Below are 15595 nucleotides of genomic sequence, written 5' to 3' on the forward strand. Positions count from 1 at the left end.
CCTTCAATGCTATTTTTTTTTAAAACAAATTGGTATTTATTTAAGCAAAATTAAAGATATATAATATTTGTTTTGTTGATATATAATTGTGTATTTTTTAATTATGTGTCACCTAGCTCGTTTGATATTTCGAGGTTATAATTGACACGAACTCAATTTTATTTAATTAGAGTTTAGTTTTTTTAAAGTGATTAACATAATTTAAATTTTATTTTAAGTGTTTTAAATAAGAATCGAATACTAAATTTAAACTTATTTACAAAAATTGTGTTTGAACAAAATAATATTTATAAGTTGGGTGAGATGTAGGTCTTTTTTACTTCTTTTATTAAGTGTAATTTTATTTAAAATATTAGGGTTCCTACTCTTACACAGTTACACATGCTAAATATAAGATTTTTATTTTACTTTTATGATAAGGGGATTTTGAATTGACTAAGATAACTTGTGCAATTATCACTCTACTTTAATGAAAGGGTTTAGTGGAAAATTTTAATGAATTATGAATTATTTGAATAAAATAAATTTATTAGTGAAGAAAGAGAGAGTTACAATTTCATCTTTTTATGTTGTTTAATAATAGTTTGAGTGTATCATAAAATTGTTAATAAATAATTAAATGTTAAGTTATCGTTTGAAAATAGGACTTATAAACTTATTTATATAATAATAATAAGATGGTTACAAGTTAATTATCACTTTAAACGTTTTAAATTAAAATAAAGTAAAGAAGAATATTATGTTAGCTTTTTTACATTAAATACTTTTTAATTTACTATTGTATTTTATATTTTTGTTTATTTGTTATCGAGTTTATTCAGAGTTATTTAAATAAAATTTATTTTTTTTAAAAATATTGAATATTAATTTTTAATTTTTTTTATAATGATTTAAAGAGTATTAATATAATGATATAATAAAACTTGTTTTTTAAATAAATAATATCTTAATTAATAAAGTAAACAATATATAATTAATACCTAAAATTTAAAAAACATGTTTATATAAGATTTTGTTCGGTTTCACGGGTATTTAATATTTGGCCTAAACAAAATATTTGATGGAATTTGAATTCATTGAATTCGAATTTTATTTTGGGTTTTTGGAATGAATTTTAAACTAATTCAAATTCGAATACCATTTTTATTGATTTTTCAAACTCAAAATTAAATTCATTTATTATCATTTATTTTAATTATATATTATATATAATTAAATAAATATGTATAATTTATGAAGAAAAAAAATTCAAATTCGGTTAATTCAAAATCGGTTAGGTTACGAATTAGTTAAAAAATTAAAATAATTGAAATCACGAATGAATAAATTTGAATAATCCGAAATCAAACCCGATGAACACTCCCCAATCTAACTTTTTTTTTTTTCTATTAGATTTTTATTAATTAACTGTTTTTTAAATAACTTTGCAACAATGAAATTGGAATAATATATATTGGGTACATTAATTAGTCAACATTACATATATTCGTACTTACTTGACCCCATCCTGAAAGAGATGTATAATGCCAACCCACTTTTGATTGTTTCAATTTAAACAACATATTTTAATTCAACTTATTTGGAAATGCATTATGTTTCTTATTTTATACATTTTTAAAAACATTAAAATGTAAATATTAAAATTACTATACTTAGATGTTGATATGTTGTTAATTTAATGATGATAACCTATATTATATTTAGGTAATTGGACCTGCATTAGTCATTAATTAGTTAATAACTTCCTTTAAACAATAACTAATCAAATCAACTTCATGATTGCATTAAATAAACACTTTGTCTTTTATAATAAATATAATAATAATATTAAAGTGATCTGTTGAAATTACATCATCCAACATAATTAACTAATCAAAAAGGGATTATTAAAACGTCATCCAACTAAAACACCATTAATGTTTATAACTTTAATATGAACAAGATTAAGTGAGCAATCATGGGCTTATCTTTTAATTAATTAATAACCTTTTTTATTTTGACTTCCTTTCATAATATATATAAAAATATATACAATGCAAAAAAAATATTTATTTTAGTTGACAGGTTGATGTATTATAAATAAATAAATCATAAGTAAGGGTAAAGTAGTCAAAGGTAACTATTTATTTATTTCAATTATTAAAAGAATCCATGAATAGTGAGACTTTAGATATGCAACAAAAACAAACAACAAAAGGGACAAAAGTGTCTTAAAGGATAAATTATTTTATAATTAACTAAAACATCCCTTGCTTAAATTACAATATTGGCCCTATACTTTTTCTTTCACAATCAATTATTTATTTGCTTTTATGTAATAGTTATGGTAATTGGTAATTGTAAACGTATCGAGTTCAATTTTTACTAAAACATTTGGAACATGACTCGAAAGGTCGGGTAAATTTAATTTTTTCTTAGATTAAAAATAAAAAACTGTAATAACTCTTCTTACCAGACAAAACCTAATTTTGTTGATCAAATACATACACAAATAAAATATAATTCACAATAACTATGAATATAGAAAAATGATTATTTTAATAGAATACAATTGATTAATCAAAAAAAAGTTACTTAAATAAAAAAGAAATCCAAAACAAAATTAATGTAATCTAAGAAGATTGATATAATCTAGTTAGACATTGATGAATTTATTAAATAATTTCATATATATAAAAGTTAAAGAGTGAGTTCCATAACAATAAAATATAACGAGATAAGAAATAGACTTATTTTGAAAATGGAAAAATCTTCCATTTTTGTAAAATTAGAATGTTCATTATTATATCAAGTTAAATTGCCTTAAAAAACATGATCAATCTATGTTTCTCGAACAATTTAAAATCGAAGAATTAGTATCAAACAATTCAATAAACATTAATAAATATTTTCGCCTCCAAACAATATAGTCACACTAAATAGAAAATACATTTTCAAGGACTAGATGGAGTTAGTATATACTATATACTAATGTATAAAATAAATATATTATAATTAAACAAATATGCTTCCCTAAATTTATTATTATATAATTTCATTGTATAGTACAACATGACACAATGTTTACATTTCTTTATTTTTCTCTCCCCCCACTAAAGTTTGACTCATGAACTAGGTTTTATCATATCAAACCCTAATTCTATTATATTTAATTAAAATAAATTCAGAAACTGTACAAAAATAATCTACCAAAATTAAATTAAACTAGGAGTATAAAACATGGATATTCTTGAATTAAATTTTGACAGTGATGGCCCACTGTTGGCACTTTATGTACACCTGGCAGATGACGTGGACAATAAGGATAGCCAGGTGTAACCGTCAACAAAGAACCAACAATAGTACAGCGCAGCTACAAATTAGAGAGAGAAAGTGTGGAAAACGGTAATTTTTATTTTAAGGACTTGTTTGGATTTCAATTAAAATTATAACTTGAATTATTTGAAAATAATGAAGGGTGATATTTTTAAGTAGTTATAAAATATTTTTGGTAAAAAAATTTAAATAATATTAAAATATAAAAATAAAGTAAAAAGATAATAATTTAAAATAAAATATATTTTAATATTTTGTTTAATGAATTAAATAATGTGTTTTAGATTTGAGTGATTTAAATAATCCAAACCGATCAAAGCTAAGAATGTTGTTTGATTTTTTTGGATGTTGATTTTTTTAATAGTCTAAAAGGAGAAAAAAAGAATGATTATTGATGATCTTAAAAAAGTAATGATTATTTTTAATAAAAAAAACTATTATTAAGATGTTTTATGAAATTTGTTTAGAAAAATTAATAGAGTATGTCAGAAGAGAGTTAATTGTTTTTTCGAGAATTTACGAGATCAATAACTTATTAAATGCTGTTTTTAATAAATTTTTATTTATGGTTGTTTAAATAATTTTTTTTCTTAATTTTAATATATATATATATCTTTTGAAAAAGTAAAAGAAAAAAATTTAAAGTTATTGATATATATAGATAAAATATAAAATAATAATTTAAATATTGAGAATATTTTAGTAATTTGGTTAATGAATTAAATGATGTAACCGAATAAAAGACGTTAAATTTACATTTTTTTTAAATTTGAATTAAATTAAATATCATAAAATCAAACCAAACCAAGAAAAAGAAAAAAAAAAGAAAAAAAAAGTTTTTTAATTTATAAAAAAGAATTAAGTCGTCTCTCTTTTTTTTACTTTTGATCAAGTTATAAAAAGAAAATAAAAACAAAAACCAGTCTCTCACTTTCTCTCTCTATCTCTCACTTTCTCTCTCTATCTCTATCTCTATCTCTCTCTTTATCCCTGCTGAAAAACAGCTTCTTCTCTGTGATTGATTCCTCTTTCTCTCCCCCCACTTCGGCTTTTTGCCGGGTTTTGAATCAAATGTGATGGGAAACGGTATATCGCAGCTCTTCCCCTGTTTTAATCCGGCGACTCACCGGTCGGGAAACAACAACACCGGTCAGCCGGAGCTTATCTTCACTGCTTCCGATTCACTCGACGAAACCCTAGGTCACTCCTTCTGTTACGTCCGTTCATCAGCTCGATTCATCTCACCCACCCCTTCCGATCGATTCGTTTCCCCATCAAACTCTCTCCGTTTCTCTCCATCTCACGAGGCTTCTTCAGCTGCAGTCAAATCAGCATTCAAAGCCATATCAGGTGCGTCGGTAAGTGCAAACACTTGGACTCCTAGAACAGTTTCACTTGTAGACAGTATTTACGACGATGCCACTGAAGGCGTGAAGTCCACCATCGGGAATGGATTCGAGAGTACTTCCTCATTCTGTTCCTTGCCTCTTCAGCCTGTTCCTCGTGGTGGGGAGCAGTCGGGTCAGATTGAAAGGGCGTTCTTTATGTCGGGTCCGATTGAACGTGGTGCTTTATCTGGTCCTTTAGAAGGAACTGGTGGAAATGACGGTGGTGGTCGTGTTCCTTTCTCGGCGCCGTTAGGTGGAACTTATGGGAAGAAAAAGAAAAGGAAAGGCATTCCTAGAATTGGTAAGTCTTTATACAGGAATTTCTCGGAGAGGAAACGGCCTTGGGTTGTGCCTGTAAGGAATTTAGTTAGCAGGAAAGAGGTATCCTCAACTGGGGATGGAGTTGAATCGGAGATTCGAAATGAGAGTAATGTTCAATGGGCTCTGGGTAAGGCTGGTGAGGATCGTGTTCATGTGGTCATATCAGAAGAACATGGATGGCTGTTTGTTGGGATTTATGATGGGTTTAATGGTCCTGATGCGCCTGAATTCCTCATGGGTAATCTGTATAAAGCTGTGTATAAAGAATTAGAAGGATTATTCTGGGATTCTGAAGGAGGAGAAAACACAACTGAGGATCTGAATCCGATCAATCCGATCAATCAGGTCAATCAGGTCACAGAGAACGATTGTGAAGAGATTTCTAATTGTAAGGAAGAACGAGGATCGGTCAAGAAAGTAACATTTCAATCTGAACAGCCGGAGTTTCGAAGGAGGAGACTATGGGAGCTTCTAGCTGAAGATGATACAGAAGAAGGGCTTGATCTCTCCGGCTCAGACAGATTTGCTTTCTCAGTTGATGAAGCACTCAGAGTAAACAATTCTGTTTCGGGTGGTAACAGACGATCATTATTACTATCTAAACTAAAACATGGATTGATCAAGCATACAGAAGGAAATAGATTATTCCCATGGAAATCATGGTCAGAAGCGAAGGAGAAAAGAGAAATTGATAATAGAGTTGAGGACAGAAATTGCACGAGTGGGAAGAAGCGTACAGTTGGTCCTATTGATCATGAATCCGTGTTGAGTTCAATCTCTCGGGCTCTTGAAGCTACAGAGCTGTCGTTTTTGGATATGACAGATAAGTTTCTCGATACAAATCCCGAGCTTGCATTGATGGGTTCGTGTCTTCTTGTGGTGCTGATGCGAGATGAAGATGTGTATGTCATGAATGTTGGGGATAGTCGTGCTATTGTAGCGCAATCTGAGGTCCAAGAAGATGCAATTATTACAGCAGAGTCAGTGGGGGAAGAGGATAGTAACTCGAATATGGAGGATATAGTTGAGGAGTCTAACCATAACCTTGAGAAGTCAACTAAACGCGTGACTGAGTGTTCATCAGCTCTCCCTGCAAGGTTAACTGCATTGCAGTTATCGACTGATCACAGCACGAGTATTGAAGATGTGAGTATCTGAATTCTGCAACCCTTTTTTTATCTTCATTAAAATGAGTTGAACAATATATTTTATAGTTATCTAGCTGAAGTTACATTATAGATGATTTCATTTGATTGATACACAACCCACTCTCTCCATTAGGCTTTGTTTTACAAAGTGGTTATTTTCAAATAATCTTGTTTGATATAGGTTATTTCGGTAAAATAATATTATGGGTATTAATAAATAATGAAAAAATTTATGGTATTTTGGTAGATGATTTGAGTGAGGTGATTGATAAACATATTGTTATAAATTAATCTCAAATAACCCACATAAAACAAGGCCTATATATGAAATGTTTGTTTGTTCACAAGAGTTATTTGATTAACCAAGTGGATATTTTCAAATAACCTTGTTTGATGCAAGTTATTTGGGTAAATATATATTAGGGTTTTACTTGATCTTGAATTATTTGAATAATCAAGTGGTTATTTTCAAATAATATTGTTTGAATGAATGGAAAAAATACCATGTTGTATAAATGAAAAATTCAAAGGGTGCTGTGGGTTATTGAAAGTTAAGTTATTTGGGGTTATTATTGATTATTTTGGTAAAAATAGTACTAATATAGAGTAATTTTATTGTATTCTTTTGTAAAAAGAAAGGGAAGTTATTTCTATATTTTGGTTGATAAATTGATTTATTTGAATATGTGATTGATGAATAGATTATTTGATATTAATCTCATATAGCCCATCAAACAACCCAAATAATTTGGATAGTAGTGTATACTAAATATATAATGACATAGAGGTATAAATATATATTCTTAAAAATAAAAATAAAAATAATATATAGTATTTTGGTTGATGTAATACGAAAAATAGATGATGCAATAGTGAATTATTTAAGTTTAATCTCAAACAATTAGATTGAACAAAGCTGGTTAATGATTTGGATGATGCTATTGCAGGAAGTAATAAGAATAAAGAAAGAACACCCAGATGACAGCAACTGCATTGTGAACGACAGGGTAAAAGGGCGTCTTAAAGTTACCCGAGCCTTTGGGGCTGGATCTCTTAAACAGGTTCGTATAGTTTTCATCACTCGATTCAGCACTCTGCCTGAATCTTCTGGCAACTGAAAGAACCAATTTTTTTTCACTTGCGCAGGCGAAGTTGAATGATGCTCTGTTGGAGATGTTTAGAAACGAGTATATCGGTTCTGCTCCATATATATCGTGTTCTCCATCCCTTTGTCATCACAGGCTTTGTCCAAGGGATCAGTTTATTATCCTCTCTTCTGATGGACTATACCAATACCTAACTAATCAAGAAGTTGTAACTGTTGTCGAGAGTTTCATGGAGAAGTTTCCGGATGGAGACCCTGCCCAGCACCTAATTGAGGAACTTCTTGTTCGAGCTGCAAAGAAAGCTGGTTCGTTTTCTTATCATTTCACGTGTTTTTTTTTCAAGATTTGATATAAATATTTGATCTTGAAATGGTTTGGTGACAGGAATGGATTTTCATGAATTGCTCGATATCCCACAAGGAGACAGAAGAAAATACCATGATGATGTAACGGTTATGGTTATATCACTCGAGGGAAGAATTTGGAAATCATCTGGAAAATATGTTTGAAAATTTGGAAGAACGATCATAGTCGACATTCTTTTATGGGTTGGGCATGGCTAAGAGAGTAACTATTTTGAACTCGGTTCTCGGGGGGATTGGATTGGATGGGTATACAGTTTAAATTGGGAAAAAAAAAGACAATTGGTTAGATTATTGGCATTCTTCTGAATGCTGGAAACATAGGAGGTTTGAAAAAGAAATTTTTGTAGGAGGTTTGGTTCTTTCTTTTTTTTGTTCTTTGGGGGAGTAAATCATTTTCTATTTCTTTTTTTCTAATTATGTTTATGTTAGGAATTAATTAATTCAACTTGGAAGCTCTTCCAATTCATTCCTCAATTTCTTCTATAGAAGAGAAAAAAAACAAAATTCTTCACAATTAGAAAAAAAAAAGGAAAAAGAGAAGTATTTCTCTTGAAATTACCCAATTTTTATTGAATATGAAATAATGAGAAATAAAAGGGTGATTTGAAAATTTTATTTCATTGAGCCAATAAAATTTTGAAGAAGATTGATTTGAGAATTGATTGAAAACATTTATTCTTTGATAATAAAATTCCATTCTTAAATTTTGTGTTTTTAAAGATATAGAGTGGTAAGTTAAGACATTTTCTCATTTTTGTGCTCTTTTTATAAATTTAATATTTTAATGTCTTTAATAATTATATATATATAAGATTAATGGGTTGGAATCTTTTACCATTCTCATCCCATTTGGTTTCGCTTCTCTCGAGTATGACTAATCTTTACGGGTTAGTAAAATTTGTCGTTTAATGGATTCGAACTCAAAATTTTAAGGAAATTAGTGATATACCCAACTTTTTAGAGGGATGCAAATTTATATTATTATGAAGAAATAAATTTAAAATTCTTATAAAATATAAGAATAAATAAATAAATATATTGATAATGTTATATATTTAAGTGTTCGAAGCAAAATCGATATAAAATTGGGTGAAGATAAAAATATAATTCCAATCAGGGATAATTTGGTTCGAAAACCGCGGATCAAATTATCATTGTAATCCTTAATCATAAACATATTATATAATTATTATATTTGAAATCAAAACTAATAAGAGAAATACCATTTAAGCATTTATGCAAATTTGACTAGTTAGAAAACATAATCTTTTGTAGGTGTCCAACCTTAACCTTGACCTCAAATAACCACACCTTAACTTAAAAAAAATGGTTGAAGTATTAAAATTTGAACTCATAACTTTATGTACATTGAATTTTTAGATTGTAACACTACTTACAAATATGATAAACATTAACATTAAGAACTTTTAAATTTTAAATTTTTGTGTGTTGATTGTTATAAATTTTGACTAGATACATACATGATGGATACAATATTCAAATTGGATAGGTTTGTTAAATGTCTTCTATGGTGTATCTACTAAAGATTTAAAGTTTTGGATTGAACCCACAAAACCAAATCCTCTCTACTAGCAATAAACAATCCAGCTTGATCTTCACTTAACCAAAATGGTGCATCAAGCTTCTTCACATGATTCTCAAATGAATTAGCCAACCCTTGCGAAAATTTGTGAGTACCCGCACCCGTACTAGCCGAGAACACCTCGGGCAACTCTTCTTCCCTCTCGACCATCTTCTTAACCGTAATCATCCATTCCTCAAACGCTGTAACCGCCGCTCCAACCGACAATGAACGAACATTCAACCGCCATTCTTCCGCCATCTTAGTATGCAAACCGGGGTACAATCCATACACATTTCCCAAATAGAGTAACTCGTGGGCTCTCTTGTTTAGGTTACGTTTCTTACATATATCGATCAAGCAATTGACAAACGGTCTCCTCGATTCGCCCGATGTCGAACCAATGATTTTCTTGAATTCCTCATTCGAGACGTTGTCTTCATTCTCGAGTGTTCTTATGAACGCGAGAAGGTCCGGGTTGGCCTGTTGAAGACAACCGAGTACCTTCTCAATGTCTGTCGTTTCGTTGCAAAACGAAACAACGGACATCAAACAACCAGATAGTCTGTCGTCGGGCATGACTCCTTTTTTAATTGAGAAATCAAATACGAAAACTAAATCGTCGATTCTCATTGCCCTACCCAAGCATTGTATCAAACAAGTGCATCCCATTACGTTTATATCTATACCCGAGTTCGACATTTCGTCGAACAACTTCATCGCATTATCCGGCTTGCCTCCGCTTCCATATATGTTGAGCATAGCCGTGTAACTCCAACTATCAGGTTTAGAATTCCTCGATCTCTTCATGTCTTGAAACAAATTCTCGGCATTTTCAATGAGCCCGAGATCAGCGCACATACTTAACAACGTATTGTAAAGGAAGAAATCCATCGGCCAACCGTTCGATTTCATTCTTTCCCACAATTCCAACGCGTTTCTACCCCATCTCGCCTTTCCGTAGATCTTAACAAGTGCGGTGAGTGTTTTCTCATTAGGGTTTATACCCAATTCCACCATTTCTTCAAACAAGCTTCTAGCTAAACCAGGTTTACCAGCTTTGCCTAATGCTTCCAACAATGTATTGTAAAGAACTAAGTTAGGTTCAACTTCAAGTGACTTCATCTCTTGTAGAACAAACCTAATCCCATCATAATCTCCAGCTTCACCAAACATCTTTCCCAAAACAGAGAAAGCAATTGTATCCGGTTTCCATCCACTTGCTCTTCCTCTATCGTATAAACTCATTACTTCTTCTACTTTCCCTATTTTCGCATAAACATCAAGAACAGCAGAGTATGTAACCTCATCTGGCATAACTCCAGTTCTATACATTCTTTCAAACCATTCTAAAGCTTTCTCAAATTCCCCACATCTCTTGGCGGAAGTGATAACAGTTGAGTATGTAATGTTATCAAGTTCAATTTCATTACTAATCATTTCAAAAGCAAGCTCTTCTATAATGTGAAATTGCTTACCGAATCTCAAAGATTTCATCACAACGTTGTATAAGATTGTTTCCATTGGGAATAGATTCTGGGTCTTGACCCAATTGAAGAAAAGGAGTGTCTTTTGCCATGGCCTTAAGTTATTGAGAAGCAAAAGGGTACTTTCTCTGTCGAGAGTATTGGGAATTTCTGAAAGAGCTGCGATGAAAGTATCTTGATTAGAACCGGATTCGTTGAGTTTAAGAGCGAACTGTCTGAGGCTTCTGATTTGTGGGTTATATGAATATTGAGATTTCTTCTGACGATTGAGGGTGAGAACTGAAGGTTTAGGTCTGGTGGGATTGACCCAAGTCGATTTTGGCTTAGTTTTGAGTTGGGTTTCTAGTTGTCGGTCGTCGGAGATGATGGATGTTGAAATGGTCTTTAATTGGTCGGAAAGAGATGGGTTTTGAGGACGAGAATCTGATAAGTTGGGGGCAGGTTTTGGGGGAGTTTTGGAAGAGGATGAACAATGGATTTTGAATCTTCGATGATGAATTGAGGGTTTTGAGTGTTGGATTTGTTGTATGGTGTAATGGACGTCAAGAGCTGTGGATAGAGTGGCGGCCATGATTGATTGGAGATGAAACCAGAGAGATTTTGAACTGAAAGAGAAGACGGGTGGATATTTATCTGACCTTATCTTATGCGGTCCTTCCACAACGGATAGGAAGGAAGAAATGGAGTTTTGAGGTTATATATTTCTCAATTTTGTATGTATTATTTTAATAGAATAGTAAATTACTCCGATAATCATTTTAAAATTATATATTTTAAATGATATATAACTAACTTAAAAAAAATAAAAAATGATAACTACACGACTCATCACAGTCATAACACTTTAAACTCAAAATGCTTCAAAACGAAATTCTGTTTTAAATGAATTTCAGCTTTTAACCTTATGGTTTCTTTAAATGAAATCTAATCCGTGACATTTTGCTCTCCTAAGACGACTCTCATTCAACAAGGTTTCTTTAAATGAAATCTAACCCGTGACATTTTACTCTCCTAAGACACTCCCATTCAGCTATCTTGATAGGATAATAATATATAACCATTAGAAATGATAAAAAATAAAATTAGAGATTTTAAATTCTTTATTGATAATACTATACAAAACTATATTTTGTTAAGAATTTTTAACGTCATTAACTTTAACTTCGTACTAAGTATTTACAAATAAATAATTTATGTTATTAATTTTAAAAAGAGAAATGATAGGAATCAAAAAAATTGATATGTTATCCTTCCTGGATTGAAAATGTAATAAGAGAGAATTTTAAAATTTCAATCCAATGAAGAATGACATATCAATATATTCCATATATATTCCTCTCAAAACTTTCCTGTCCTTTTAGATTCCCTTTTAGAAAAATCAATAATAAAAATCTTTCGGACGTTTTTGTATAATTTTAACAATAAAACTCCAAATTGTGAAGTACAAAAGAAGATATTTAAAATTCTAATGGACTCTTAAAGCCTCCAAATTAACAATTCTACAATAGTAAATCAATATTTTTATACATTTTATTTTTGGACTTCTATGGCTATAAATAATAAATTTGGTTGATACAAATCATTGTTTTGGCAAGCTTGACTAGCTTTTCAAATGGAACATTTAAAAGAAAAAACTTTAAATAGTTCAACTTAATTAACAAATTGATAGAAATGATATTTAATAATCTTCTTCAATCAAAATAAACCTTAAATTTACTGGGATAGGGATCCTAAAGAAGAAAAAGAAGATACCCAAATATGTTGGTTCCCTAGTACAGTCAAAATCCTTCCCAAACTTGTATTTACAAACATTTCTTTTTCTTTAAAGTACATTTTTTATTTTATTTTAAATGGTTGAGAAGTGAAGAATGAACTCATTACCTTCTGAACATGAGTTATTGCGTTCTACAATTGAGCTACGAGTCTCCGCAACTAGTAACAAACAGCTAACTAAAGGCTTCCGAGAGTAGGCTCCAATAAATTCTTAATGTTGCTTTCCACTTTCTTTTGTAGAGACTTTTGAGGCAACCGATCAATGACTTCAGCTGCAAACGAGAAGATGAGTGCTCTTCTCGCTGTCTTTGGGTCCACTCCCCTTGCACGAAAGTAAAACATCTGATCATCTTCTAGATCGCTAATTGCAGCCCCATGCGAACACTTCACATTGTCTGCAATGATCTGAAGATTAGGTTTTATGTTTACAGTTGCTCGTGGCTCAAGCAGAAGGCTTCGTGTCAGCTGTCCTGCGTCTGTCTGCTGAGCGAACCTGCACAAACAAATTCCCATTATCATAAATAGATTAGAAAACCAAAACCCACAAAAGAATAAATTAAAAACCTGTTGACTTTAACGTTTCCATCGAATACAGCCTGTCCAAGCGAATGAGCAACGATACACTTGTGAAGCTGCTTGGAAGTGCCACGTGGATGGTCTAGAACGAGGCTACTGTGGAGATCTTGAGTTTGTTCGGCTGAAGACAAGTGGAATGTGGACAAATCGGTGGATGTGTCGGGTCCCACTTGCTGAATGTGAAGATTGTGTCTGCTCAACTTCCCACCAATGCTTATTTCCACCAGCTCATAACTGCTAGCTGATTCCTGTAGAAAATATATGAGCTAGGGTTCAATACCCATACATGTAAACTGTCCAAATTTTAAGGGTAATCAGGCATCTGGATATTTCAGAACCAACTATCAAATGAAATCTTTGATTGGGTTCAATTACATCATTCAAATCATCAACCAAATGACTAGAATACAGGGTTATTTGAATGTGCACAGCATTTATCAACAAAGGCACTAATGATCTTATACCAAAATATTGAAAATAACCATTAACATAAGTTTGATAACCTATATCAAACCATTCTATTGAAAATAACCACATGGTTATTCAAATAACCCTAGATCAAAAGGGCTAAATGCATATCAAATAAATAGATCCAGATACAACTCTGTTTCCAAATAAAGCCAAATTCATGAATTGGGTTCAATTTTGTTGGCATATACTTTGCGTTTTCTTTGGGTTTCAATCCAGACCCATTTCCTCACATATGGCTATGGGGTTAGTCATTGTAGGGTTCTTGCTATAACTGAAAGATTCAATAACATTTTACAATGACAATGTGAGAAAGCCAGCAAAACAAGTTCAATTTTATTTTTAAACATGGTTTATTCCTTGGAGTAGGCTAAAATTGATTGTGAGACTTTCTCAATCTCAAGACTCTTTCACTTTAGCTAACCTTGGTGGGTATAACAAGTTCAAACTTCTGGAATCAAGAGAAATGAGAATGTAATTCCAGATTTCCATGCCAAGATTAGATTGTTCTAGAAACCTAACAATGAGAAACAGTCGAGCAAGATGAAGAACAATTTACCTGTGTAACGGAAGTCCACTTGACATGGGCAGCATTTAGAGACTGATTCTGAATGTAAGAATGCTTAAGCTTTGCTCCTTCTCCAATCACTACTTGTAGAACTGAATTTGCCCAATAACACTTACACCCATCTCCTCCAACATACTCCTCAATCAAATCAACCTCTCCTCCCTTCTCTACAATAACTACAACTCTAGGATTCGATAATGGCATACGGTTTTCTCCAATTTCAGCTCCTTCAATGGAATAGTACCTCAAATGCAAAGGACTCTCAATCCTACACCCTTCAGGAACATACACCACTACCAAATCAGGGGCACCCACTCCATTGATTGACCAAAACAAGTCCCCATCGAAACTCGACATAAATTCAGACACTTTTTTCATTAAATCATCCGATTTAATCATGGATAAGCTTCCGATAAATGCCCCATCGGGCAATTCAGGTAATTGGGAGAGAGAATTGATAATGTATCCATCGATTAGAACAAGATTGGGAACTTGGGTACCTTCTGAATCAGTCAATGACTGTGGCGGCGAAGAAGAAACGGGGACGATTTGTGCGTTCCTGATGAGAGATGTGTCGGTGAATCGAAAAGGCTCGTCTTTGCGAGAAGGCCATGGAGTTGAGAGGAGAGATTGAGAAGATGCGTCTCGAAGCTTCTGAAGAGGAAGAGGCGGTGGGGAGGCAGAGGCGGTGGAGATTGCATCTTCTAAGGTCTCGGCAACTTCGATAACAAATGGGTCGGAGAAAGAGGCGGTGGGAATCGAAGACCGAGGATTGGAGACCTTGATTTTGACCGCTGTTCTGGATTTGGGTGTGATTTTGATTCTGTTGGATTGGAGAAATGGAAGATATGAAGATGAAGATGAAGATGTATGTAGAGACCCAATTGCCTTCGTTGTGTCGAGAAGGGGAGTGAAGATTGAAGCAGCCATTAATGGCGTCCGTCGTCCTCTCCCTCGTGCTTTTTGGACTTTGTTGACGACGATTCGTGGACATAAATAAAAATAAATAACTTAAATGTATTTATTAATTTATTAGAATTGAGAATAGTAGGTAGGCCCAAATTAAGGGCCCAATGATGGTTGGCCTTTATCAAGATGGACCGCTGATAATTATCACTATTACTGAATATATTACTGAATAGTTAGAAGTTTTAGAGTTTAGATCAAGGTTCTAAAAGATTGATTGAGAGTTTCCATTTGTTGGTTATAAATTTGTATAATCGAAATATGTAAGAGTTTAATTTAGAAAAATAACAGTTATATATTATTATTATTATATAATTAAATATTTTATACTCAGTTAATTTAAATAATTTATATATTTAAATATAAAATTAAGTAAATAACATTATAAAAAATTGTACTTATAAAATATATACTCAGTTATATATTATTATTATTATATAATAAATAATAACTTTATTTTTTTATTATTAAATATAAATTTGTTTTTATAAACATAAAATCGTAAAATCAAAATTATTTATAAACTCGTAAA

General features: G+C 31.5%; 3 protein-coding genes across 3 annotated transcripts; 1 reads left to right on the top strand and 2 right to left on the bottom strand.

Annotated features, from left to right (window-relative positions):
- Positions 1 to 4244: 4244 nt before the first annotated feature.
- Positions 4245 to 8050, top strand: LOC124944010 (protein phosphatase 2C 29). The gene is made up of 4 exons (XM_047484470.1): positions 4245 to 6170; positions 7120 to 7233; positions 7319 to 7583; positions 7663 to 8050. Exons 1-4 carry the CDS (start codon positions 4392 to 4394, stop codon positions 7785 to 7787), a joined length of 2283 nt encoding a protein of 760 aa, XP_047340426.1. The 5' UTR covers positions 4245 to 4391; the 3' UTR covers positions 7788 to 8050.
- A 1077-nt stretch (positions 8051 to 9127) lies between these two features.
- LOC124944011 (pentatricopeptide repeat-containing protein At5g46580, chloroplastic) lies at positions 9128 to 11380 on the bottom strand. Its single transcript, XM_047484471.1, has one exon. The coding sequence runs from the start codon at positions 11281 to 11283 to the stop codon at positions 9184 to 9186; it is 2100 nt and encodes a 699-aa protein (XP_047340427.1). The 5' UTR covers positions 11284 to 11380; the 3' UTR covers positions 9128 to 9183.
- Positions 11381 to 12366: 986 nt separating this feature from the next.
- LOC124944012 (protein ABCI7, chloroplastic) lies at positions 12367 to 15081 on the bottom strand. Its single transcript, XM_047484472.1, has 3 exons — positions 14089 to 15081; positions 13050 to 13309; positions 12367 to 12978 (listed from the first exon to the last, which is right to left on the bottom strand). Exons 1-3 carry the CDS (start codon positions 15025 to 15027, stop codon positions 12663 to 12665), a joined length of 1515 nt encoding a protein of 504 aa, XP_047340428.1. The 5' UTR covers positions 15028 to 15081; the 3' UTR covers positions 12367 to 12662.
- Between the last annotated feature and the right edge of the window lie 514 nt (positions 15082 to 15595).

This window comes from Impatiens glandulifera, chromosome 6, assembly GCF_907164915.1.
Source record: "Impatiens glandulifera chromosome 6, dImpGla2.1, whole genome shotgun sequence".
NCBI classification, from domain to species: domain Eukaryota; kingdom Viridiplantae; phylum Streptophyta; class Magnoliopsida; order Ericales; family Balsaminaceae; genus Impatiens; species Impatiens glandulifera.